Raw genomic sequence first — 25,970 nt, 5'->3', positions numbered from 1 at the left:
TATTTATCTTAAAATTAGCATCAAAAGACAAAGTAGGAAACATACATACTAAGTTGGCAGAGGCTGTGGCAAAGGACTTCCTCAATTGCTTTTCCTCTCAGCTGGGGTTGGCAGTCAGAATGAAAAATACAAAAAATATTCTAATTGTTTCTCTTGAAGCAAAACTGAAACAAAAGCCTGTTCTGGTAGGAGGGAGGGAAGCCAGTTGTTCACTGACCTCATTGTGACTGATAATGTGTGGTCTGAGTGCAGGTTCTGAGTTTCCAAGTTATATGACTACAGTTTGCTGCAGAGCTGGAAGCAGGAATGATGCTTTTGATCTGCAACATTACAAACAAGAATAAGAGAATCTGTCCTATAGGTAATCTGTACTCCTTTGGATAGTAACCAAGAGTGTTTAGGAGGGACTTAAGCCACTTCTGGATTTTACAAGTTAGGAGAATAACAAAGATTTGAGAGGATCTCAGATGCCTGGATTACAAAAACTCTTGTACCAGATCTGCACATGTGCCACAGCCTTTCTCCACATCGTCTGCTGTGCTCCAATCTCTGTGTAAGAAAAGTCCAGATGGTCAAATGTGTCAGTCACCAGGTCACCCAGATCCAAACACAGTCATGCTGCTGTGCTTATCAATAGGCATATCTAGACACTGTTGTGAGCTGATCACTGAATGCATTTCTACTTCAATGTTCAAAAGAGGCAGCTTGTTAAAGATCCAATACCTGGGTAGCAAGTATGGTGTGGACTTTTTAGAAATTTATTTAGAACTGCAGGCATTGCATTCATCAAAAACAGAATATCCCTTTCTTATTTTATGTTTAATTTTTTTTTATCTTTATGTTTATTATTTGCACCTTTCCTCAACACAGTGACTTAGCACAGGAGTTACAGAGTGTCTACACCTCTGCCAGCCTTTTCTTTTGGCCTTGCATACCTGTGGCAGCACTTCATGGAAGAAAGGCTTGCCAATTTCCACATGTTCTAGCTGAACTGAAATACTGCTGCTTCTCTAGTGACACAGTTTAAGTCTGAATCATGCCATGAACATTGGCAGATGTTTTGTTATTCTGTTTCCTCTTAGACATTTAGATTTCTTCGAGATGGTCAGAAATGAAGATGACCTGGAGCTTGCCAAGCGGTTTGACCTGGTAAGTTTTTCTTTGTAATACCTGAACTTGCCAAAGCTGAACTTGAATCCTCTTGGGATGCTTGGTGCACTTTTCCTTTGTGCTCCCTAAAACTAATGTTTGACTTCGATGCTGAGAGAGGCTGATGCTCTTGTTTTCACTGTTTCTCATTTAGCCAGCAGGAGGTTTGTACTGTGTGAACAGTGAAAACAGCAGTCACACAAAGGGCTTCTGATGAGTGCCTTTGATAAAAACTTTGTTTTGTTTGCCTGAATGTTCAGGAGTGAAGGAGCTTCTCAACCTTGCTCTCAGGTTCTCAGTTCTGGATGTCTTCTAGTTTCAGACATCCCCTTTGCAGGACTATGGGTGAAGTTTGGGCTATTTCCTGATATTCTTCTCGAGATTGAATCTAACTCTGCTGACAACCGTTGCCTTAGAGCCTGTGGAGAGGATCAGTATTTTAGAATATGTGGATTTTAATGTCTAAAATAAAGACAACTTCTAGCAATAATAAAAAGCTGTAGGGTCCTGAATGGTTTATTCCCCTCTTTCTTTGTGAACAGCTCTTGCTGCACACACAGATGCAGATCAATTGACCCTTTCTTGTTTAGTTTCTGCTATTTGTGCCACCAGTTTCTAGGACCCAAATGTTTTGCTTGCTCCAGAACAGTTCTTGGTGGCTTTGCATGCCTCCCACCTTTCTAGCCCTTTACTTGGGGATCTTTTCTATACTAGATAGGGATGACAATGGTGGTGTCAAAGACCCTTGTGCCTTCCTGGAACCTGCAGCATGCAGGAGACTTAGCAGAGGTCCAGTTGCTGTAAATTTGCCTGTCTCTGTATTGATTGGCTCTTTCACAGTTAATCAGGCTTTAGCTGTGGATGGTTTTTCTCTTCTCTTGCTTCAGATCCACATTGATACAAAAAGTGCCTCTCAGATGTTTGAGTTGATCAAGAAGAGATTGAAGCATACAGATGCCTATCCCTATTTGTTATCCATCCTCCAGCACTGCTTGCAGATGCCATGTGAGTACATTTACAGATTTGTAGGTGCCATGTGAGTACATTCACAGATTTTCAGAGCAACGGCTGTTGGAGAACTGGGTGAAACTCTGGTGTAGGTACAAGTTCACAGATACCAGGGCACACACTGCCCTTGTCTCCCATTCAGAACTTGGCTGTGGTTAATGAACTTGGTATCTTACACTGCAAAATTTTTGTCACAATACTTAGGGCAGAAGTTTGACCTCTCTGCACTTGCCAGTAAAATTGAATAGCTGAGGCATTCTAGTTAGTCACTGATAGAGCTTTTAATGATTTTAAATCAGAAGTTTTAAAAAAAGAGTCCTTGTGCTATAGAGCAGGGAATTCTCAGAAATGGATTGAATTTAGAATATTAAAAAAAGACACTTAGTATTTTTTTATGGTGAAACACTACAGTACTGAAAGCTATTCTGCCACTGGGAAATTCCACAGTAAGTCTTGAGGCTGCTATCTCATGGCAATGCATCTATGAAGAGCTTCCAAACTCAAAGTGAAAAATAATATTGAAATTTGTTTCCAAAGGAAGCGATAAGAATCATCTTGCTAATTGCAATAAAATAATTCAGTTATGCATCCAGAGTAACAGCAGGATCACTAAAGAACTGCCTGCCTTGATCCTGTTAGGTGTGAGCTGCTCGTCTTCCATTACTTTCATCCATATTTGAGCAGTCAAACTGAGAAGGGAACACGAGGGAGATGTACTGGGGTGTGCTTTTCAGCAAATAATGTTATATGTGGTATATTCGCAGGGTCTCATTAGATTCAAGTCCAGTGATGCACAAATTTGAGCAATACTTTGTCTCAGTGGCCTCTTTGATATTTCTCTTTAGAGCAGTGCTTGAGCTTTATGTGTCGACTGGGATTTTTGGTGGCAGAAGGACTAAATCCTGTTAGGCCAGAGCAGGATTGTACTGGAGCAGTTTTAAAGAATCTAAAGATCTAGGTTATGTAACTCAGAGAGTTGAGGTGGACTTAATGTTGCTCTGGCTCCTCTGTTTGGATATCCATGGGATCAGTCCATTTGATTCAATTTCTGTTCTTTATCTCTGCACTTTCCAGTCATGTTTGTACAAATTTTTCATGCCAGTTGAGTTTCACTGACCTGCAGATTACCAAGCATGAAGATAGAACATCTCATTGTTTGTACAGTGACCTCAACATCAAGCCCCAGAAAACACTGAGTGTTAGTTACCACAAAGGAATCCTTTTTATAGACATTTAAAGTGCAACTTATAGCTAACCTGTCAAAAGGGTTGCATAGCCTGAATGTGCACATCAGGCACAAAGTTGCTGTCCCAATACGCCAGGTGCTTGTAAATAATCTGCTAGCAGCTGTTCAGAGTTAGTTTTTGTGTTCTGTAATTCATCACACACAGGACTGAGGTGAAGGGTGGGGAGGAAAGAATGCCAGTTTGTTGGCAGGTCTGCACTTTGGTATGGAATTAGAAGATCTCATGGGTTGGTCTTTTTTTCAATACAGATAAGAGGAATGGAGGCACCTTCCAGCAGTGGCAGCTGTTGGACAGAATACTCCAACAAATTGTTCTTCAGGATGAACGAGGAGATGATCCAGATATAGCTCCATTGGAAAACTTCAATGTCAAAAATATCATTAAAATGTAAGCTGCTTCCTTACTGTTGATTTCTGTAATGCAGGTATAAGAATATGATCAGTATGCAGCTGCTTAAGAAATAAAATATGTGAGGACTTTCTTATTTCAACTTACAGCTTCTCATTGTCTTGTTAAGTAGTTAAGTCTTCTAAGTAGTTTCCTTCTAATGACATCTTAGCTTGCCAGTATTTCCTAGCAAAGTCCTTGTATTTGACTTCTAGAAACTGTTATTCTGGTTAGCAGAGCAGAAAAAATGCTCATGGTTTTATAACAAGGCTTCCTCATGTACCTTTTTTAATTCAGGATGCTCATGAAAGCTTTCCTTGATATTAAAAAGTAAAAATAATAATATATTCTCTATATAGATCCCATTCCTACTAATGAGCACATGGTTTAGAAAGATTGTAAATAGGGGAGAGCAGTCCCCACTGGGCACATAAAACCTCTTGATAAAATGTCTGTTTGATCTCACCCACAGACTTGGTTGAGGGCATTACCATTATTTTTTCCCATAGGATGCATCATTTGAGAAGTCTAGCTACATGAGCTGGCTCGCTTCTCAACTTCCCTGTTCTCAGTCCTTTTTTAGCCAAACTTTTGGATTCTTCATTTCATCCAACTGCCTCTGCAGGTAATTCATGGCCCATTACCCTTCCGAATTATCCACTGAAAAGAATATTTACAGAACATATGTCCTATATGAAACCAAATTCTCCTGTACTAAAAATTTTACAGTTCCTTTTGTTATAGGTGTGAGCCAAAATGAAACTGATTTCTTGTCATGGAAAAATACAGTGGTGTTGGATACCAGACTTCATTGTAGATTTCATTCCTGATCTTCCCTTTCTGCTTTCATAGCTACTTCTCGTTCTGCATATCTAATCAATCCCCAGCATACCCTGCATATTTTCTCTTAGTTATAGGAAATAACTGCCAGTATGAGATACGAGAATTGCCTTGTTACTGATGTATTACCTAAAAGAAAAGTGTTCTTCCTCCTTGTAAGAAAGAAAAAATAGAACCACAGGAAGTAGAAAAAAACAATGGCAATCTGGTAATTTGTAACTCATAGCAGCTGTGATTATTTTAGTGATGACTTCTCTCTTTCAAAATAAGTATACTTGGCACTTTGAGGGCATTACCTGAAGACAGGAATGTAACAGGACTTTCTTCTACAGCCATTACTTTATCCCTTTTTATGACATTGAGTAAAAAGGCATCCTTTTTCTATTAGCTGTAGGCTAGGGAGCAGAATCTGGATCCAGAAGGACCACTGGCATGATCCTGTATAAACCTGTACACTTACCAGGTTGCCTTTTGCTGATCACTACACATAATGGCCACTTGCCTTTCAGCCTGGGTAGCTCAGGAAAAGTTTAAATGATCTCGTTTCATCTTTCAGGCTGGTGAATGAAAATGAAGTCAAGCAGTGGAGGGATCAGGCAGAGAAGTTCCGGAAAGGTGAGTTCATCCTCTGCACTTCTGTAGGCAGAAACTGATCCTGATTCATTCACAGAGCAAGCAGCAGAGCTGGGTACAACTTTTCCTTCTGCAGACATTTTGTGTCCTGGTGAACAGTTTGTGTTTCACAGGATTGGGGGTTCCTTCAGTCCTCACATGAAGTGATTTTACAGTCTAATTGAAACTTAGGCATTGCTGTCTTCACCACTGAAGGTCATTGTCAAGACAGTCAGACTCTATTTTCTTTTTCTTGCTCTCATTATACATCCCTGCTTGAGCTGACAGAAGTGTCAGCTTTATTTCAGCATAACCTACATCTCCTCAGGGACTGTTCCTGAGCTTTGTTTCATCAGCCCCACTTGCGTGTTCCCCCTAGACCATGCAGAGCTGATGAGCAGGCTAGAGAAGAAAGAGCGGGAATGTGAAACCAAGACCCAGGAGAAGGACGAAATGATGAAGACGCTGAACAAAATGAAGGACAAGCTGCAGAAGGAATCCTTGGAGCTGCGCCAGACCCGAGACCAGATGAATGATCTGGTGGCTCAACTTAATGAGTTCTCGGTACGAGACTGGGAGTCTTCCCCATCCTTGTTTAAAGGCTGCTAACTAGTGAATGATGAACACAAGCATGTTATGCATGAAGCACATATGTGATCATAACAGGGAATACTTAGAAGCTGCTCAGCTTTTAGCTGAGACCAAAATCCCTGAGCTGGTGGTATTAAATGGTTAATGCATGGGCTGCTCCATTCCTTCTCCTCAGCCACCTTTCTTGCACGTGTGTCCTCCTCCAGCCATAATTTTCACTGCTGAGTGGGGTGACCCTGGTTGTTATTTCAGTGGAATAGAGAGAAACCTCCCTGATACAAAAGTATATAAGAAACGGGATTCCTATCACGCTGCAAGAGCATCTGAACTGTCTCAGAGCTCTGCAAAAGTGACATTTGCAGATGCTCCCTCCTGTTTGGTGCTCCTTCTATCCCAGCAGTGTGTCTGAGCCACCAGAACGCAGCCCTGGGAAGTCAGACACTGCAGGAAGCAGATTGATCCCCCCCTCCCCTCTCAGATCACTTTGCCTTAGTGAGGCCTAATGACAGGTATTCAGTGTTTCAAACCCTTAGCTTTTAAACTCAGGAGTTCAAAAGTTCATAAGATTGAACTTTTCGCTTTTTTCATACATAAAGAGAAAAGAATACATTTTGGCTTCTTTTACTAGCTTTCTGTTTTTCTGAGCCATTTATGGTTCCTTTTTCAGGCTCTTCTCCACAACTCCATGGGCTTGAAACTTTCTCTTAAATGAAAGCTGAGATTCCTCCCTTTATTGCATGGCTTTGAGTGCAGGAGGCTTTAAAGAAAACATCAAATATTTTGAGAGTCGTAATAAAATCACATCAGCTGGCAACATGAAGTTATTGTGCCTTTTAAACTGTTTGCTTTCTTTTTCTCTGTGCTTTTTATTTTCCAGCAAGGGGGCAGCATTTCCTTCCCACCCCCACCACCCCCTCCTCCAGGTGGCCCATTAGCTTTGTCCTCTTCTCATATGTCTGAGAATTTGCCACCACTGCCACCTCCTCTGCCTTTCTCCAGCTGTCCCCCCCCTCCTGCTCCACCACCTCCACCAGGAGGACCTCCTCCTCCACCAGGAGCACCACCTTTCTTCAGCATGGGGGTGCCACCCCCTTCAACAACCACCTTCAGCACCAGTGGCCCCAGTCTGAAAAAGAAATCCATCCCACAGCCTTCACATCCACTGAAATCCTTCAACTGGGCTAAGCTGAGTGAGGTAAGAACTGTATTACTCAATTGATTTACTTTCTGAGTATATCCCAGTGTTGGTTAATGCCATGGAATGCAAAGTGGCGTAGAAGCAAGTGGCTGTGGTCAGTAGGAGTCATTAATTGTATTTAGGGATTCTCCCCAGTTCTCCAGCACATCCCCTGTGTGTAAGGTGCTGGATAGATTGAGCTGCATAGGTGTAGGCATGCAAATGGTCTGGTCAAGCAAAGCTGCTGTGGGGCTGAATACGTGAGAAAGAGCTGCACATCTCCAGGAATGGTGTGCTGGAGCTGCCCTCACTTGTACACCAGGGAAAAGGGTGACTGCCGGAGCTCACCCTAGGTCAGGGTGGCTCCGTGTGGTGGAAAAGTCTCTCCTCCAACCCGTGCTTCCAAAGAAATGCTCAGCAGTCTCTTGTTGTTTGGTCTCAAGGTTGTTTATTGCAAGTTATCTAAAAGATTTCCTTCTGGGGCTGCTGTGGTTTGCTCACAGCTCAGGCAGAGGCACACACACACCCTGACATCCTCTCTGACCCCGACTGCTTCTTCTCTCCCTGCCCAGGGCTGCTGCTCTCTTTTATATGGTACATTACGTGTTACATGTTTACAGTTTTCCCCCAATGCCTATTACCTATATTAAATGGTGCCTTTCTACTCTAAACCGATCTGTGAGTGCCAACATCACCAAGAACATGGAGGTAAGGAAGAAGAAAGAGGGAGGACAGGACAGGCCCAAATCCCTCCATCTCAAAACCTCTGACCCCCATGTGCAAAACAGAAACCCCCTGTACAGGACTTAAATCCCCCCTGTACAGCACTCAAAATTTCTTCCCTCTACTTTGTGACTACTTCTACTATAATATCTAAACTTTTGTGACTTCTTGTTCTTCCTGCAAGGTTGGTAAACCATTCCATGGTTCAAACCCAAAATCACAGCTGTTTCCGGCTGCCTGCCAGGATCTCAAATGCTTCTGACCTGGACCTGGAACCTCCAAAAATGTCTGAGGGACATTTTGCATTCTAACAGGTGACCAGAGGCAATGTGGGCAAAACATGGTGAGAACCATCTGGAAAAACAGCCAGCTCTACTCTGGCAAGAGCTATCACCAAGGAGAAAAAGGTGTCCTGATTCTCCTCACTGTTTGTTCATGACCATGAGGGAAGCTGCCTTTCTCCTTGAATCATTAGAACGGTCTATAGGTTGGCAAAAAAGAAAAAAAAAAACATCAGAGGACTCGGATTCTTCCTGTTGCACTCATCTTCTCCTACTTCGGTTGTGTCTCCCTCCCCTTCACTTCTCTCTCTTCCTTCTCTCTCTTTTTGCCTTCTTCTTTTCCCTCCCCTTCTCTTTAGGTCTTAATTTTTTTAACTGATTTAGAAAGAAAAAAAGTGTTTGTGTTGAGTTTGGATTTCTGCCTAGAAACCCAGGTTCTCTTTTAGACTGAAATTCACCCAGGGCCCAACTCCGGCATTTGGAATGAGTGTCCAGGGACCTCTGGAATGCCACAAGAATTCTCTCTCCCCCTCTCCCCTTTTCTTTAAAATAAAGTGAAGTGAAATATTTGCTGGACCGTCTGTGCTTGTCTGTCAAGGCCACGTGGGGGGTGTGGGAGAGAATGTAAGGACGAGGATTTATTTTCCTTTGCAGAACATGGAACTTAGTGCTCTGAAGAAAAGAAATAATAGCTAATATATATATATATGAATTTATATGAAAAAGAGAGAGTCACAGGTGTTTCTGTTTAGTGTACAGTAACTGTAGGCTTATCTTGCCCTCTGGATAAGAGTGAAGGCAGCTGTGCTAATAAAATTGAAGACCTGGGTGGTGAGATGGCTAAAAGACACTATTTTGAGGAAGGCAAAATAGTTGGGAAAGGGGACAGAAGAAGGTAGGGCCTTCATCTTGGAGTGGCTGCCAGTGTTAGTGTTTTGAACCTGGTATGGTTTCTGCAAAATGGCAGAGGCTGTGGTGTCAGTACAGGTGGCTCATGTTGTTACTTGGGTTGCACTTTGTTATGGAGTTATTTAATTTCACTGACTGCTGGGGAAGCTGATATGTTTTGGTCATCTTCCTCAGTTATCCTAGATTTCCTGCTTTGGTATCTTTCTATTCCCATGGATGTGAGTCCTCTGAGCACAAAGTCATGAGTAGGTTGGATGGGTCTTGTCATGCCTTTCGTTACCTTTGCTGCACTCTGTGGTGTTCTCCTGAACTGAGCTGTCAGCATAGCCAGACTGGAATGAGTGAGGACTCAAAACAAGCAAATGTCTGGGAGCAGCTCATCTCAAGTTTTTGAGCCTGGGAAACTGAGGCTTGGAAGTGTGCACATACAAAAATACAAAAGTATTTTTGTGGTTTGTGGTAGGGTTTAACTTCCAGTTCACAAGAACACTTTTCTTCCACAAAAACATTCTGAGGAACAATACATGAAACACAGCAAGGTGAGGGAAGACATCATTGGAAACAGCTGTACGTAAAGTTAGGCCTGCAAGTAGGTCAAATATTCAGCTCTTAGGTATCTCTGCATACTGTTTAGACCACCTTTCTCTAAGCAATTAGTACAGAATCTCTCTCAGGAGATTTTTCAGGTCAGTGTGAAGATGACTGAGGCAGCCCACATGGGAGCAAACTCCTCTCTGTCCATGCAGCCTGCCTTGAGGGATGAGGGAAAGCCAAAAGAGGCCACCAGGAGTGTGGACAAGACTGGCTGAGAAGGATTTGTCTGCAATATAATTTCTCAGTAGTGGAATCAAGGCTGTTCTCCAGGGCAAATTCATATGACACCTTTTTTGTCCAATGCTGATTTTGTCTTGGAAGAAAAGAACTGAGCTGTTGGGTGTTAGGAGAAATATCAAATATAGTCAGGCTCTTAGCAGTTGACAATGACAGATTGTCCACAGTTCCCATGGGCACCACAAAAAAAAAGGTTTGACTGGAAAGGATCTGTGCTTCTAAGAAGGAAACTCCAACAGCCCACTAATTTCCATTGAGAATTGAAGACTTTGTGCTGGTTTTGATGTAAGCTAATGACCAGTGGCAAAGACATTTAGATGCCTGGATGGGCTGAGTTCTGATGAAGCCCTTCCACACCACAGCTCCATTCATACAACACTGTAGCATTGTTTGTGAATTCCATTCATGCAGCACTACACTAGTGCTGGTGCCAAGGGTCTCTGTTTTTTAAGAAAAAGATACTGCAATATAACCAATGTAAAATCCTGGAAGGATTCCTTTCTTTGTTTCTGGGTAGCAATGCTCTGTCACTCTGGGCTTTACACAACACCAAAGGTCAATCAGGGACCAAACATTTATGGTAAACCCAAGCAATGGACTAGTTTCAAGAAAATTGGTACTATGGATTAATAGTTACCTATTTGTTAAATATAAACATACTGATTTGAAGTTCTCAGAATAAATTAAGTCAGCTTTCAACTGGTCTGCTTCTTGTCTCATGGCTGGAGAAGCAGCTTCCCATCAAGTGTCCTGGTAATAACTCTCATCACTGATGTCAGGGAGAGGCTTTCTTTAGCCAGCCCTAAATAGACCTGACTGGAATAGTTTCATAAGAAAGGTGTTTGTTCTACATTCCACATAGGAGTTTTTGAAAAAGCTCAAAACACACACACAGAAAAACTAATCAAAACCACCAAACCCAATCTCCCAAATCAGTCAGATAAACACAAAATGTTCATTTTGACACTCATTTTTCTTTAAAAATGTTTCTATAATGTTATCAATGATTCTGATTTCTGGAATTTTTTCCTGAAAGCAGACTGAGGTTTATGGCATAAAATGATGGACTGCTGCTAGAGAGTCAAAGTTAATGGATAGAGTTCTCCAAAATTTCATTGTGAAGCTACTCATAATAGCCGTGGTGGTGCCTAGGCCTACAATGAAATAAAATAGCTATCTTGCTTTAAAAACAGGCCAAAAAATGCACCTTTTGCTTGAAGTGGATTTTTCTCACACTGAAGAAATTATCTAATATTAAGAGAAAAGTTTGGAAAATTTTTTGCCTTGTGCTTTATTCATATCAGTTTTCAGATTCATAGTGGAATTGTCAATTAAAGTTTTAAGTTGCTTCCACTTTTCTGGTTAATATTTGTATAAACAAATATTAACCTACTAATAAGCAGAATTGCCTGCTCCAGTATTCACAGAACACTCATCATTTCTGTGGTTTGTTTGAACCTGCAGGTCAGACAAAAGTACTGTAAGTTTTCACTCATGCTGTGAAGTTACTGAGGCATGATGGACTTTGATGCCTTCCAGAATATCATTATTTATCTATCAGAGTGAATAAAATCATCCTTTAGATGTAGCAGAGGGCAGCTTGATATGATTTGTAGTGCCATGAAACGCTGTCATTTTCTAATGTCATTTTGTCCATCAGCAAACTGGGATTTACCATAAAGGTGGAATGATGCAACTGCTACAGCGAGTGAATTATTAAATGCAACATACCAAAAACTCAGCTTGATGGAGCAAATGCCTTGTCAGTACTTGTTCTCATAATAAGATGTTTCCTGACCTGGTATGTGTCACCATTTCATTAGAGGATGCTTGGAAGTACAGTTCACAGGGTTTGCTTTTCCAAGTGGACCAAAATTTTCCAAAGCACAGGAACCACATCTCTTGGTAGATTTCTAGAATGAATAAACAAATAAATGAAAATGGAGAGAAAATCATTACAGACAAAATGACTACTCTTTTTTTTTTTTTAAGTTTCTTTATTTTTTTTTTCTTTCTAGGGGCAGAGAAGAAAAAACAAGAAAAGAAGGAATAAAGAATTTATTTTTAAATTGTTATTTAGGGAACATAAATATTTTTATGATGCTGAGGGAATCATTTATCATAACAACCACATTATGCAAGTCTGTTTCCCTTAAAATGCTGTGTCTTCTCTGGCTGATGACAAGGAAATATCAGCCAGTTAATCCATAACTGTGTAAACTGTGTATCAAGAGTTCAGTCCAGGAAGTTATCTGGCAGCAACATGAAAATTTTCAAGGACAGAGTTATAGTAGAAATAGAGGGGACAGGCCCATTGCAAGTGTGAACTTGTTTATACCTCTCCCTGCATTGATTTTTCTTTGATTACATTAGCCCTAAAATGGGATTTCTTTGGTCAAAGTTCTGTTTGTGCACACCATTGCGAGAGGTGCTGCTTTGGAATTTGTCTTTCTGGTACAAGTAGCATACAAACCATCCTGTACAGGACCAGATTCAACCTGGATTTTGAAATTAATCTGAATTGAAGTTGGAATAATTTTCACTGGGTTGTTTTCCTGGGAAAGCAGGGGAAAACTACTCTCTGCAGTCCTCTTCTGAGTCCCAGAATTTCCTGTTTTGGCACCTTTGCAGTTCATTCAGACGAGGCTGTTCTGTAGAACATTTTCACTGTTCTTGCCATTAGTGAGGAAACCTCACTCCCATGAGATTTTTGCAGCTGGACAGGTAGATGGGCAAGACTCATGAGTAGCTGTCTTGAGTCACATCCAGCTTCTGCCAAATACAGCTTTTTGGCATCCTTAGGGCTCTATCCCAGTGATGACTCTGAGGACTCCTGTCAAGAAATATTCTACCATTTCAATGTTTGATTGGACAGTCTGAAACAGTGAGACACTCAGAGAATTACTCTGCTTCAAATACACCCTCAGGATTTAAAATTCATGTTTTACAAAGCCAGCTTGGAAATTGAATGAGAATGATCACTCTGCCTGGATGCTTCTGGCTAAGATTGGCAGTGGAGTTCAGGGCTAGGATAAAAAGAAAATGAATTTTGTCTCCTATTGCTTTGTCTGAGATGAGCCTCCCAGACTTGTTTGCTGTGTCACAGTGACATGTTCTTCCTGCTATGGAAAGAAGAGCCACACTGATTGCAGGGGATGATGGAATGATATTGGTGAGCCTGCTCAGGGATGGGTGCTGCTCCCATCTAGGATAGGCACTCAGTGTGAACAGCACTGCAGACACCCCTTCTTACCCTCAGGCACTCACAGCTGCCTCTGGAGAAAGGGTGTTGCTTTTCCTCCACAGTGTCTGCCCTGCCAGGAATTTTCTCCAGAACACTTCACACTTTGATTTCCCCCTCATTTTATCCTCCTCAGTTTTTTTTTTTCCCTTGCTCCTTGAGCCTTGTGGCTTAGCACATTTCCCTCATTCCTTTTGATGACTCTGAATGGGAAGTAGAGCCTGTTCCTAATTAGTTCTGATAATGAAGTGCTAACGCACTTTGCTGTGTAGGTACAAGTCAGATACTTCAGAGCTGGAACCTGTGTGAGGGTTTCATTGCTATTCCTCCTGGTCCCTGGCTTTCCCTGCACTAGTGCTCTGGCTCTTCATCTCCTGGCATTTGCTTAGATCTTTCCTTGCAAGTCTTTTTGTCCATTTATTTTTCCTTTTAATCAGCATTTTCATTATTTTTGCAGTTAATAAAGTACAATAAACATACATGTTTTAAACTACATGAACTAAGAATAGTGGTGTCAGTGGTGTGAAGAGCACCCAAAGCTTGTCCCACACAAGATGCACCTTAAAAGTCAGTAGGAAGGAGAAGGTAGTTTGATCTGTGTCCTCTGCCAGAAAGGAGATCTCTCCTGAGAATGTCAGCAGGAGACCCAAAACCTTCACTTGGTGATTGCTGATTAGTTAATTAGTGTACTACAGCAGCCTGTTTGTTCTGGGTTTGGTGGACAGCAAGTAGGAGTAGAACCTCTCTCTGTGCCTGTCTCCCTCCATGCTAATTATCTGCCAAAAAGCTAGGATTCCTGGCATTCAGGATAATGTATCATCAAAAGGGTTGTGAACATTTCCAGTTACCCTGAATGATGCTGTTTCAGGGATCTGGGTGTAGTTTGTGTCTATCTGGCTTGACAAAGACCTCATGTAGACAAGGGAGTTAATGTAATAGGAAACAATTAGACTTCAAAGACTCAAAAGCTTAAAAGTAAAATAAAATAATAAACTACTTTCACAGGCAGACATAATGAAAACCACACACCCTTTAAGCTTTACAAAAGGACCTGGATAAATTTGCAAAAGGGAAGATGTGTCTGGGGTTTGTCATGCATCAGTGCTTTTCCTAAGCTTTTTCCTCTTGATGGTAACACTCCTTTCAGCATGACCACAGTCATTTGTGTTAGACAGATGGCCACTCTTGAAAGGAAATATGCTGTGGGATCATGGATAATGCTTGAGATGTGGTCTGCTAGTCTTGGAATGTGCCTTTTCATTAGAAGCTTGCTGTGATGAAAACTACAAAATAGTATTTTAACAGCAAGCAAGAAAACCCAAACAAACACCAAAAAAAAAAAAAAAAAGACACCCCAAAATGAAACAATATTTTTTCTCCTTTGACTCTTGAAACAAAATGTGTCCTCTAAAATGACAACAGTAGTAGATAGCAACATGACCAGTGAGTAGAAGAGAATTATTATTCCAAATGGGATTGGATGATCTTAGCTAAATACTTTTGCTATCCTTGCTATCTAGTTAAAATATGCCCTTTCCTTTAGGAGAGGATCCATGGCACGATTTGGAATGAGATTGATGATTTAAAGGCATTCAAGGTGCTGGATCTAGAAGATTTTGAAAAGATGTTCTCCGCATATCAGAGGCACCAGGTAGGAGTGAACTCTTCCATAACTTTTCTGTCTTGAATTTCTGGAGGAGAAATGAATACACAACAGTGGTCTGAGCCCTTGCCCACCTACAGTCAGTCTGCATCACTCGATGCTCTGCCACTTTCCAAAAAATCTGAAGACAAAAAGAAGTTGGGATGGACACTCGGGGCAGGGTTTAAACTTCTGATATGGACATACTTCATATCACAGGCAGCTCTTGGAGACAGCACCTACCAACAGGTAATGCTATGGTTAATGTCATTGGCCACTGACTTCCAAAAGCTGCAGAGCTTTACGTTTATATTTGTATATCAAACTTCCTGTTTCTCCCATTCATCCAGAGGAAAAAGGCTGTAGTTCCCTGAGTACAGAGCAAGGTGACTGTATTAGCTCTCTTTAATTTTGTCTGTTTTTTCTTAAATAGCCAACTGCCTGAACTGGCTAGGTGACAGAATCAGTCTGAATTACAGATTAGAGAGCAAACAGCATACTTTAAAAGTGACCATTTATTAGAATGTCTATTTTCCCTCCTCTTTTTCTTGGAAAGCAAGTCACTTTCAATCTTTCTATCTCCACTGAATGAGATTTAGCAGCAGACAGATTGTACTTTCACTCCTTGAACTCCCCCACATTTCCTTTGCTTTTGGAATATTTTCAATGTTTTGTATGCAGCAGAACTGGATCATTATTCTGAAGTTTTAGGAAAAGACACAGACCCACTTGCCATAAACAACCTTTATGATTATTCCTTTCAGTGATGATAACTACTTCATTAACTGACTCAGTACTTTAAAATTAACAAGCCAACCCCTTGTCTTTGGATTTTCCATCTTCTCCCTTCTCTCTTTTATTTTTCTATCTAATCCAATAAACATAATGAATAACTGTTCTTATTTATGAGTTCACAGCCACATGGATAACGTGAACTGTGAAGAATGTGCTGTTAACCATTGCATGATGAGATTTCATTTCTCATTCTGCTTCTGCAAATAGCTGATGCTGTTTCAGTGGGTCCCTTTCTCTTTCTGTAAATCACGTTCCTTGAAACAAGATCTTAGTTCCCAGAAGGGAAGAAAGGCACACAAAGCTTTGGTGCAGTTAAGAGATTGAATTTGGACCCTGTCCCAAGAGCTCCTGTTCCAATGTTCCAGGTGCAAACCTTGCCGCTTCCTCACTAGAAATGACTTTGCAAAGCCTTGCTTCTTTTTGTCCCCAAAAACCAAAGCCAAAGCTGTCCTGGTCTCAGCTAGAATCATAATATTTATGACTGTGTTACCAATCACTGGAAGGCAGCCTGAGCTATTCAGCCATAAACTAACCTGACCCTTACCCCTGCCTCCGTGGGTCTCTGAGCAGTACTGTTCCATCCTCATTAAACACACTTTATGACAGTGGCTCCAGACACTAGAGTAACACTTATGTAAGCTTCTTGTATTTTTGTGCAGTTAGATATCTTGCTGCCCTTACAGCTTTTGTCGAGGTTTTTACATTATTTTAGGAGATTCTTTTTCTCCATAAGTATTTTGTTGTTGTTACTTTACGTGATACTTCCTAGTTCATCCATACTTGCTTCATAGTGAACTGGATTCCAATCATCGAGTTCTCATCAATTTTTTTTTTTTTTTTTTTCAGACCAGGCAACAAAAATTGCTTTTGAATTAAAATTTTATGAGAATTTTTTCAGTTCATATTTTTTTTCCTCCTTTACTTTTGGAAATGTTCCACTCTGACCAAGTATGTGTTTACTCTGGGTTTGTGACTTTTAAACTTCATCCAAATGTCTGTAAAGAAAAATGTCAATGCAAAGCCCTGCTCTTTTGCATCTGAAATGTTGAATGTGTAGAGATAAAGACATTTCTTTCTTTGCTGTTATTAACATGACCTTCTTGTTTTTTCCAGTTTCATTTATATTAAACAGTTTTTCTATTTTCTAATTATTTTAATGACAGAGGGTCTCTTCTCCTCTCTCAAGCCCAGTGTGTCCTTTTTGGTGGCTATGAGGGAAAGCAAAATTGTCCACTGTACAGAATGCTGGACCAAGTATTCTTACACTTGTCTTTTGACCATGCTCTAATCTTACTGTGTAATATTGACCTTTTGATTCAGTATAGCTGGTGTTTTCCTGGAGTAATGAGTAAGTCATGAAATAGTTGAAATTTGTCTTCCAGAAGTGCTGTTCCGCCTCTTTGGTGGTGACTGAGTGCTTTCAAAATACTTGGCTACAAGTTGTTAAAGGGTATGATGTGCCATTGAAACAAGTTGTTGCTTGTTATATTTGTTAATACCCACAAACTGTGCCTATGCATCGGGAGAGGAGAACTGGCCCTCAAGTTATAACCTTAGCAGTTCTTTTAGTAAGGCTCTGGACTGGATTTGTAAAGGTATTTAAGCATTATCCTAGTTAATATTTAAAAACCTAAAAGATTTATGCTTTGGAGACCAAAATTATTATTTTCATAAAAGACCTAGGACTTTTAGTTCCATGACATCTACTGATTTAAAATATGCAAAGAAATGCTGAAATACCTTTGAACCATCTGGGCCAGTATTACTTGCTAAGCATTATATGCTCTTAGAAAACAGTGTGTTGTCTAAATTCAGCTGCCTTGTTAAACTTGGTATCTTTTTCTGTGCTAATTTTTGGCATGTTTCCCTCTTCGTTATTTGTGACTGCTGCCTGCATAGGACCTGCTAACTAACCCCTCCTCCTGTAAGCAGGTGAGTATCATTGTCTGCTGATCCTCTTGCCATGTGTGTGAAGGGCAAGTCTTGGACCATGCCTTTATGGGGTCACAGCTCATGCTACTCTTTCATATGCCCTTGCACTCTGCTTTCTTGATGGGGAAGGTGGTACAAATAATTCTATTAACTGTATTATTTCTGTGCTGGAAGGTAGTCCTTGTTTTTTCACTTGCTTGTATCTCGCTGCTGGTGTCTGTAGTCCTTTTTTTTATGATCCTGAGGAAAAAAGACCAGGGACAAAAAAGAATGTCAGTGTGAACTCTACCTTAACCAAAATATTACTATCTTGAGAGGAGAACAAAAGGGTCTCTCAGGGAGCCTTTTTTCCCAGTGTTCCTATTTCTGTTCTGTCTGCTTTGAACAGTACTGAAGTCTTCAGATGCGCTTACTAAGCCACAGACTTTCTGATAAAGGAAATATTTCTTTGCATAGAACTGGGTACTTTGGCAGAAGGATTTATGCCATCTGAGGGGCAGAAGAGTTCAAATGGACAGCTTAAACCCTCAGAAAGTTCAGCAAAAGATTAAAATCATGTTTTGATAGAAATAGTGGATTATGCATGTCTTTAAACTGGCTACCTCTCAAGCAAAATTCTTGGTAACAACTTTGGTAAAAGTGATGCTATCAGGAAAGGATTGTTCAGATATGATTATAAGTGTCTGTGGTGGTTTCAGAAGAAATTAGTTCTCACCATGGAGAAGTGAAGTTTCCATACAGGGAACTGTATTTGGGAAGTCTAGTCACAGCTTTTGCCATGCTGGGGAGGTTAACATGGTGCCATATCAAAACAAATCAATATGGTAGATGTAGTTCTCTGAAGTATTGATAATTGCCAGAAACTAGGGTGCTGCCATGGTACGGGTCTTCAGCTAATCAAAATAAAGTTGTATTTGAAGCAAGGTACCAAGGTGATGAACATATTCTACATGCATAGTCATTTCATTACTGAAATTTCACCTGAGTTCTGAATTTGCAACTAAAATATCAAATCTGAAATACTCTTTGTAGCACATAACATGATGTTATCCCAGGTGAGAAGTCAGTAAAGGATGATAGCATAGAACTTAAGTCATCTTGTCTGTCAGGCTGACACAAACTCCAGCTGTTCTTTCATTCAGGGCTTGGGCTCTCTTACAAAAGCTAGTTGCCACTGCCTCCTTGCTCCTCTTTTTCTGTGTCTGAGAAACTATGGGTAGTCCATATGCAATCTGTTTTCCTTGAATTAAGCTTGGAATCTGGCTTTGGTAAAACCTGAAGCTTCATCTGCTTTTGCTTACACACGACTCCAAGTAGCTATAAATACCTCTCTCCTCAATATGAGTTGAAGAAGATATATTTTTAGATGAGTCTAGCCCTTATGACCAAGGAGTGGGTCATGTCTGAATAGTTCAAGTTATTCATTTGTGTTGAGCCCTGTGGGTTGGGGAATTGGAAATGGCATGGATGCTGTTATATCAATTCTGCTGGATGGCTTTAAAGAAAGCTGGCTAAACCCTCACCTCCCATACATAGCCAAGGCCAAAACTTTTTTTCTTTTGGGATGGGTGCTGGTTGTCACTATCCAGGTGTCCTTGTCTGCAAATATTAGCTAGTGATGAACAGTGACGCTTTTAAACCAAGAGCACAAACCAGCAAGTAGCTTTCGTCCATTCAACAGCTGCCCATCTCCATATTCCCCTGTCTTCCTGCCCACAAACTGAGCAAATGTAAAAAACTTTCAAATTTCTACATGCCAGATTATAATGGGGACACTCCTCTTTTTGGTATTGTTGCTTATTCTCTCAGAAATAATAAATTTATCCAATGACATTTTTGCCTTTTTTGGAAACATTATTTGATATATTGAGTAACATTGCAATTTTTTTTTTTGCCAAGCTAAATGCTTTGGGCGCATCTAGAAGAATTTACTGAGTGCATGTCTTCAGCTGGTGCATTGTACCTGCTTAAAAATGTCACTTTCTATTGGTGGTGGCTCGCTGAAACACTTCTGGATGTGGCTGCATGAATCCTTTGTATATCCAGGAGCAGCACAGATTGGTAGCTGACTCTAACAACAACTGAAATGACAACTAGCAGTATGAACCTCTGATTTACACTTGTCGGAATCTGTGGTATCGTTGATTCTGAAATTGTAGAAAGTCTCTTTCAGCCCCGCTGCCAAAGCAGAAGCCATAATTGGTCTGTGCTGGTTCCAAGGTTGTTTATTCTGTTTATCTCTAACATGTTCTGCTGCCCTGCCCAGCTCTGTCCTGCAGGGCAGCGTGTGGGGCTCTGCCCTCAGTGGGATGTTACAAACATTAAATACCAGAAACTCCCTGGGCTGGATTTACAATAACGTGCTAATATCTGTCACCTACGTTGGACAGTGTGTCCCCAGCCTAAACCAACAGAAAAATGCCAACACCACAGTGAGACATGGAGGGCATGAAGAAAGAGAAAAAGGACAAGACACACCCAATTTCCTCCATCTTGTCCCCTTTGGACCTCTAATCTGGAATCCTAAAATTTTACTTTTGCACCCATGCCACACTTAATTATTACTTATATCAAACACTCAGAGCTTGTAATTCATCCTGTAAGATTGAAAACTCTTTTCCATGGACAGAGATCAGATATGGATGACATGAAAAGGCATTTTTTGAATGGTTCCTGCAACAGTGAGCTGGGAAAATAAAAACTGGATGGTCAGACTGAGTTTGCAAATATTTTATCTGTGTGTTATGATGAATGGACTGGATTTTCATTTTTTTTTTTTCAGGTGATGAGTATGACAGTGAGGTTATACAGACAACTTTGCAAAAGGGTGATTTCTGTGTGATTAAATGTATGAATTAGTTTTTAAAAGAGAAGATAGTTTCAAAGTAGATTTTTACCATTTAGTAAGATATATTTAGTAAGATAAACACCATCATACCCTACTGTTTGCATTTCTCATGGATGGATTGGTCAGGTCCAATGGCAGCCATAAGACATAAGAGAAGGGGTTTTATTTTTTGTACTGCAGCCTTTTAAGAATGCTGTGTAACCCCTGGAGGAGGCATCTGCTCAAGGATATGCTGTGACACCAGTGAACTTCATCATATATGTGTCCATTTTTCACACTAACATAACGTAATGGTAGAGCAAGTCCAATCGGTCAGAATCAGGTCCAGTATTTGGGATCAAAGATGAGTTTCTAAGATGTTAACGAAGGATTTCTGTTTGTCTAGTAACACAGGATCTACTCCCATGCTTTCTGCCTTTGTCTCCTTTTCTTATCACGGGGGTGGATTTTTCTAGGTTGGGATGGGTTTGTCCATTACACTGAGCTATCAGTCTGGAGTGAGAAGCATAATCCTGATTGTTTTCCCTCCCTTTTGCAATACATGCAGAAAGAGATGGGCTCAACAGAAGACCTTTACCTCTCCACACGAAAGGTGAAAGAGCTCTCCGTGATTGATGGCCGGAGGGCCCAGAATTGTGTCATTCTCCTTTCCAAGTAAGTGTGCTAAGCCTTAGCTCACAGGGTGTGCCGTGATCAATGCAGAGGCAAGAGGGGATGAAATTAAACAAATGGATGTGTTTCTTTTCCCAACTAGAGCTGCTGTTATTACTTGCACAGCCTCAGATAAACCTCTCTTACAGTGTCATAAAAGCATGTTTCTCATACATGTTGTCTCACTTAATAAAAATATCCACACACACACGTTTTGTGTGTCAAACAGGTGGTCATCAGCTTCTATCTGAAGACTCATCAGAAAATGATCAATACTCATTGGTAGATGAAAGCAGCTCTTTGGCAGTTCTTGCACTTCACTCTAAGTAATGTGTCCCCCATGTTCTGTGTCTGTCATTTGTCTTTGTTCTCTGTGTTTCTTTCTAAATATTGCTCTCTGATCATCTCCCTGGAATACAGCAGAGCTGAGTGTGATGTTCATTTTTGACTTGTGGTGAAGACAGTGGTAAACACAGGCATTTGTATTCAAGACCCTGAGATGAGCTCAGCTGGTTAGAGCATGGTGCTAATAACATCAAGGTTGTGGTTTAAATCCCTGTATGGGCCAATTACTAAGGAGTTGGACTCAATGATCCCTGTGGGTCCCTTCCAAACCAGAATATTCCTTGAAGAATTAAGTCTTCTATTTGTAAATTAAGTTTTTGAAGCCAAGAGTTGCCTTTGTGTATTCCTGAAATGACTAAAGCATTCAAATGAAGTGACATCAGGGCCCTCTATGTTTTTTCATGTCTTTCTACAAACATGACTGCTGGGTTTGAGGTCTGTCACTATCAGATTTGTGCAGACACTGTTCAAACTGAGAAAGTTGTCTTTCCTACCAGAGCAAGGGCAGCAAGGCTGGAGACAAAACCTGACAAAACTGTGACAGTGCTGAGTGGCAAAAGTGTTTCATTGGACTGTAGAAAATACGGATGTGAGGCTTATCTGCTCTAGCAAGCTAATAGTTAAAGCAAGGTTGCAGCCAGACAACCAGGAATGGAGTGAGTTCTTTCCCTTGCTAGTGAAAACTGTGGAGGCTCTCATTATGTGGCATTAGCCTGCATGTCAGCAGGACTCCCACTATCCAAACCTTCACTGAGAAAAGGCTTACATTTCTCTCTCTGCAGCAGTTGCCAACACATGTCTTTGCTGGTGTTGGCAGCTGGTTGAGGCTGGGGCAGAGGGATGGGGAAGAATAAGGGCACCAGGATTTTCATGCTGTTTGATGGGCCTATTGAATTGTGTCTGGGGTTCAGATTAACTCTGTAAACAGGTGGAACATTTCCTGGAAGTGGTAACATCATGTGTTCAGTTGGCTGGGCCAAGGAGGATCCAGGAAGGTGGTTCATGACTTGGAATAGCACTAGATATTTATTTGTAAAAGTCTTCTGTCTCCAAAACAAATGCGGACAGCAGCAATGGATATTTTTCAACATTCACCTCCTCTGCTGTGCAAGTCAGGGCAATCTTATCTGAGATGAATCCTCTCCATACAGAAAGAGAGAAGGGACATTTTCTGTGTTTTGTCTTTCTTTTTGCTGCCTGCAGCAGCAGGGTCATTGAAGCGTCAACCTTGCACTTCAAGGTACATGGCATGTGTTCACTCCAGGCATGCCATGATGTTAGTGCACCTTGAACTGCATGTCTGGACTCAAACCAGAGGTGAAAAACTGTGTTTTGTGACTGTCAGCTTCTTCACTAGGAAACATCCTGCTCTTATTGTTAGCAGGTCTCAGATGGAGGATAGAGATTTGGAGACTGCGGTGTCCCTATGGAGCCTGCAGGTTTGCACTGTGCTCTGTTAACTGTGCTGCTGTGGAATTGGAAACACCACCTGCCAGGGCTATCCCACTGGCTTCGATAATCTAATGTTTGTAACAGATAATGTTACACCCAGAATATCAGAAATATTGTTCAGGTTGGCCCAGGATTGGTATTCCTCCCCAAACTTCTCTTCTAAATGCAACCAGAAAAGCAAAAACCTTTGGGAGCTAAAATAACACCTTTACATTCTTGCCTCTTCTTTTGCAGTTCGTGCAAAAAGTATGGTTCTAATATTAAAGACAGAAATTGGGAGGAATGGCTTCAGACAATAGTTGAAAGGGCTTTATAACCCCTTTGCAGGTTTTTTCATTACCATGTCTTCCTCCTTGAGGTTAGACCCTGAAGAAGGGACACAGCCAAATCATCCCTGCACTGCATTGCTGCCATGCACTTGCTGCTCCTACAGCACGCCTCATACACGTGCACGGGAATGTGCACACACATGCAGTGAGAGGGGATTTAAAACTGGTGACAAACAAAAGGAGTTTGGGCAACCCAGCTGCAGCCCCAGATTTCAGGTTGCCACAGTATCTGCCAACAGCTGTTTCTAATTGACTCTTAATGTGCACATATCCCTGTAGTTTATTCCCCCTTTGTTTACACTAAACCATCATGTCCTTTAAAGTAAAATAGCTGCATGGGTTGGGTTTTCTTTCCCTCCCCTACTCAAATGTTTTTGTTTTACTAACACTGTGTTAGAAGGGGTCAGGCAGAGCTCATATTTCATATGGTCCAACAAGCCAAAACCTATCAAGAGTGAGAAATAGATGTCTCTTGCTTTCTTTTGCAGAGAGACTGCTGCATGGTAGGTTGAAAAGAGATGAAAATTGAATTGCTAGTTGATTTTTGCTGACATCTAACAAATTCATAAACCTTCCTCCCCAATCTCATCTTTATTTCCATACAAAGATATCTCTTTCAACTACTTAATAGTAGCATCTTTCACTTTTCCCGCAAAGAAAGGATTAAATTGTCTCTGTTTAATAGAGTCTGATGGATCTAAACTGAAGCTGTGTTCCACAGGCCATCTTCAAAGGCTTAAAAAAGCATAAGATGAGTTTCTCTCACAGTACTTCCAGTAGGCCATAGTTCAACCAGGACATGGAACCATCTGTTTGTAGTGAGTTCAGGCACCCACCAACTTCAAATTTAGCTTTCTTAATGGTGTTTCAAACATGCAGTTGCTTATGTCACACTGGAAATCTGCTATCTCCCATGAATTTCCTGATGTCTTGAGTTTTCTCCGGCTGGGGTTCTGTTGTCAGACTTGTGTGGTCTGGAAGAGTCATCCCAGATGCCCGTGTTTCCCTGCTTTCACCTAGCAGCTGGAAATTTCTCTGATCTTTCACTACTATGGCTTCTCCCTGCCTTCATTACCTTTAAGTAATTGATATTATGTTTACTGCTCTGTTTTTGCAGTGCCCTTTCTTTAAATGTTCTTGCAGAATATGCCCAAGATATGTATTGTTCACTGTCTTGCCCTGAGAAATGCTCTGGAGAGATTCAGTTATTTGAGACATCTTGCTTGGAAGAAGGCCGAATGTATACTTACGGAACTTCTTTATGCACGTTATTTTGCATGAAATCCAGCAAAATAATTGTCAGTGTTGTTCTGAATAATGTGATGAGTTTGTTATTTCTGTAGCTCAGTGAGTCAGCAGCAGCCTTCTCAAGAGGGTAGAAATGGTAGGAGTGCTGGCAAAATGTCATAAAACCAGTAGTAGCAGAAAGCAGAATCTGACTACACAAGAATAGTTTTAAATGTGAATGTGACATTAGACAGGCACTAGCAGGCAGGTTTATTAAATGTTTGTGGCTTTGTCAATTCAAACATCAGTCAGGGAGAAGAAAAAAGGCTTGGGCAGAATTTCCAATGAGATTACAAAAGAGATAAACTATTTTTCTCACATCACTGTGCCTCCTCAGTGCTTTTAAACTCTTTCAGTTGAGACATTAAGGGGACAAGCTATTCAGCCAATGTCAGTCTCTTTGCACTGCCCCAGTCCCTGTGTGTCTTTCTGCCATGTGACAATTCAGTGTTCACCCTTGTTTTAAGGTAAATTTCAAGCAGATGAAGTATGAATCAGAATTCTGGGGTACAGATCATATCTTGATATAGAAAGAGCTGATTGGACTCAGCATCCTGTTCTCAGTGTGCTGTATTGAAAAACACTGGGCAGTAACCAGTGCCTGCTGGGTTCCTGGAGTGATTTTTTTGCTTTAAATAAAGGTCCACAACAAATGGCTTTACCTGCTATACTGAGTCCATACTCCAAGGCAGACTGAACATGTTAGTGCCATCCTGTCTGAGATCACAACTAGGAACCTAAAGGTAGGGTTGTGATAAAAGATGAACCACTGCCTCATCGATATCTCATGGTAATTTGGGGATTCCCATATTTGGTCCTGCTTTACTCCTCTTGGCTCAGAAAGATAGCTCCAGATCCTTCTTGGAAGGTAATTGAGAGTATTTGAATGCAATGTTGCTTGTTTACTCATAAGCTTTTGCTGAAGGAGAACAACAAAAAAAAGCCTGTTTTTTTCTATATTTGCCAGAATACTTTCATAGTGCTGTTCTGAAATGCACTGGTGGATATTTTTCCCCTAATACGTTGGTATAATGGTGTAAGATGTACCTAGTAAAATGTCCCAGCTGTTGTGCCACAAAGGATAAAACACTGTTGTCTTCACTAATAGATGAGTGGGCAACTGAGATAAGAGGATGTGGAAAGAGTGGTTGCATCTTTCTGTCTTCTGGCTGAATGTGCAGTTAGAACAGCCTGCCTCCTGAATGCTGCTTCTGAGAGGAGGCCTTTATGGGGTAGTGACAATTAGTATTCCCAAAATGTAGATATTTGAAAAGCTTGCAGTTTGGGAGCTGTACAGAACCTTAGGAGAGCTCAGGAGTTAGAGAAGGCTTGTGCCTCAGTCACAAAGTTTGGGCGTGAATTAAGTAGTAGCCTGTGGGAAATGACTTTGTGGAGATGGAGTATTCTGCAGTCACTAAAAGCTAAGATTTGGGTGAGCTGTGCTAACTGGCCTTAGGACATAGCTAAGTGTCAATCGGTGCCTGTCACTGTCACAGCTACTACTGTGGGCAGCTGTTGGCAGCACTGTAGTTTGGTAGGAGGTATAAAATGTCCTTGATACATGATAATCAATCCTCTTCTCCAAGGTAAAAGGAACAGTGGGTCTGTGATCCCTGTGGTATGGGAACTTAACATAGCTGCAACATAACTCCATTTCTCTGTTAGTGGGAAAGTAAGCCTCCTTCTCAAAAGC

General features: G+C 41.0%; 1 protein-coding gene across 8 annotated transcripts in view; it reads left to right on the top strand.

Moving 5' to 3' along the window:
• Nucleotides 1-25,970, top strand: part of DAAM2 (dishevelled associated activator of morphogenesis 2) — a 202,678-nt gene that overhangs the window by 146,803 nt on the left and 29,905 nt on the right. For 7 of the 8 annotated variants that reach the window (XM_031504231.3, XM_031504232.3, XM_077781857.2 and 4 more), the window contains 9 exons: nt 1,083-1,149; nt 2,037-2,154; nt 3,653-3,791; nt 5,188-5,246; nt 5,623-5,807; nt 6,712-7,029; nt 14,540-14,647; nt 17,333-17,365; nt 20,761-20,867. In XM_031504231.3, coding sequence (XP_031360091.2) covers nt 1,083-1,149; nt 2,037-2,154; nt 3,653-3,791; nt 5,188-5,246; nt 5,623-5,807; nt 6,712-7,029; nt 14,540-14,647; nt 17,333-17,365; nt 20,761-20,867 — 1,134 coding nt within the window. The remainder of the gene's footprint in view (nt 1-1,082; nt 1,150-2,036; nt 2,155-3,652; nt 3,792-5,187; nt 5,247-5,622; nt 5,808-6,711; nt 7,030-14,539; nt 14,648-17,332; nt 17,366-20,760; nt 20,868-25,970) is intronic. The other variant, XM_031504234.3, reaches the window with a different exon arrangement.

Source organism: Lonchura striata, chromosome 3, assembly GCF_050655825.1.
Source record: "Lonchura striata isolate lonStrDom1 chromosome 3, ASM5065582v1, whole genome shotgun sequence".
Classification (NCBI taxonomy): Eukaryota; Metazoa; Chordata; class Aves; order Passeriformes; family Estrildidae; genus Lonchura; species Lonchura striata.
The sequence above is the reverse complement of the archived record's forward strand: the minus strand, read 5'-3'. Positions and strand labels throughout refer to the sequence as shown.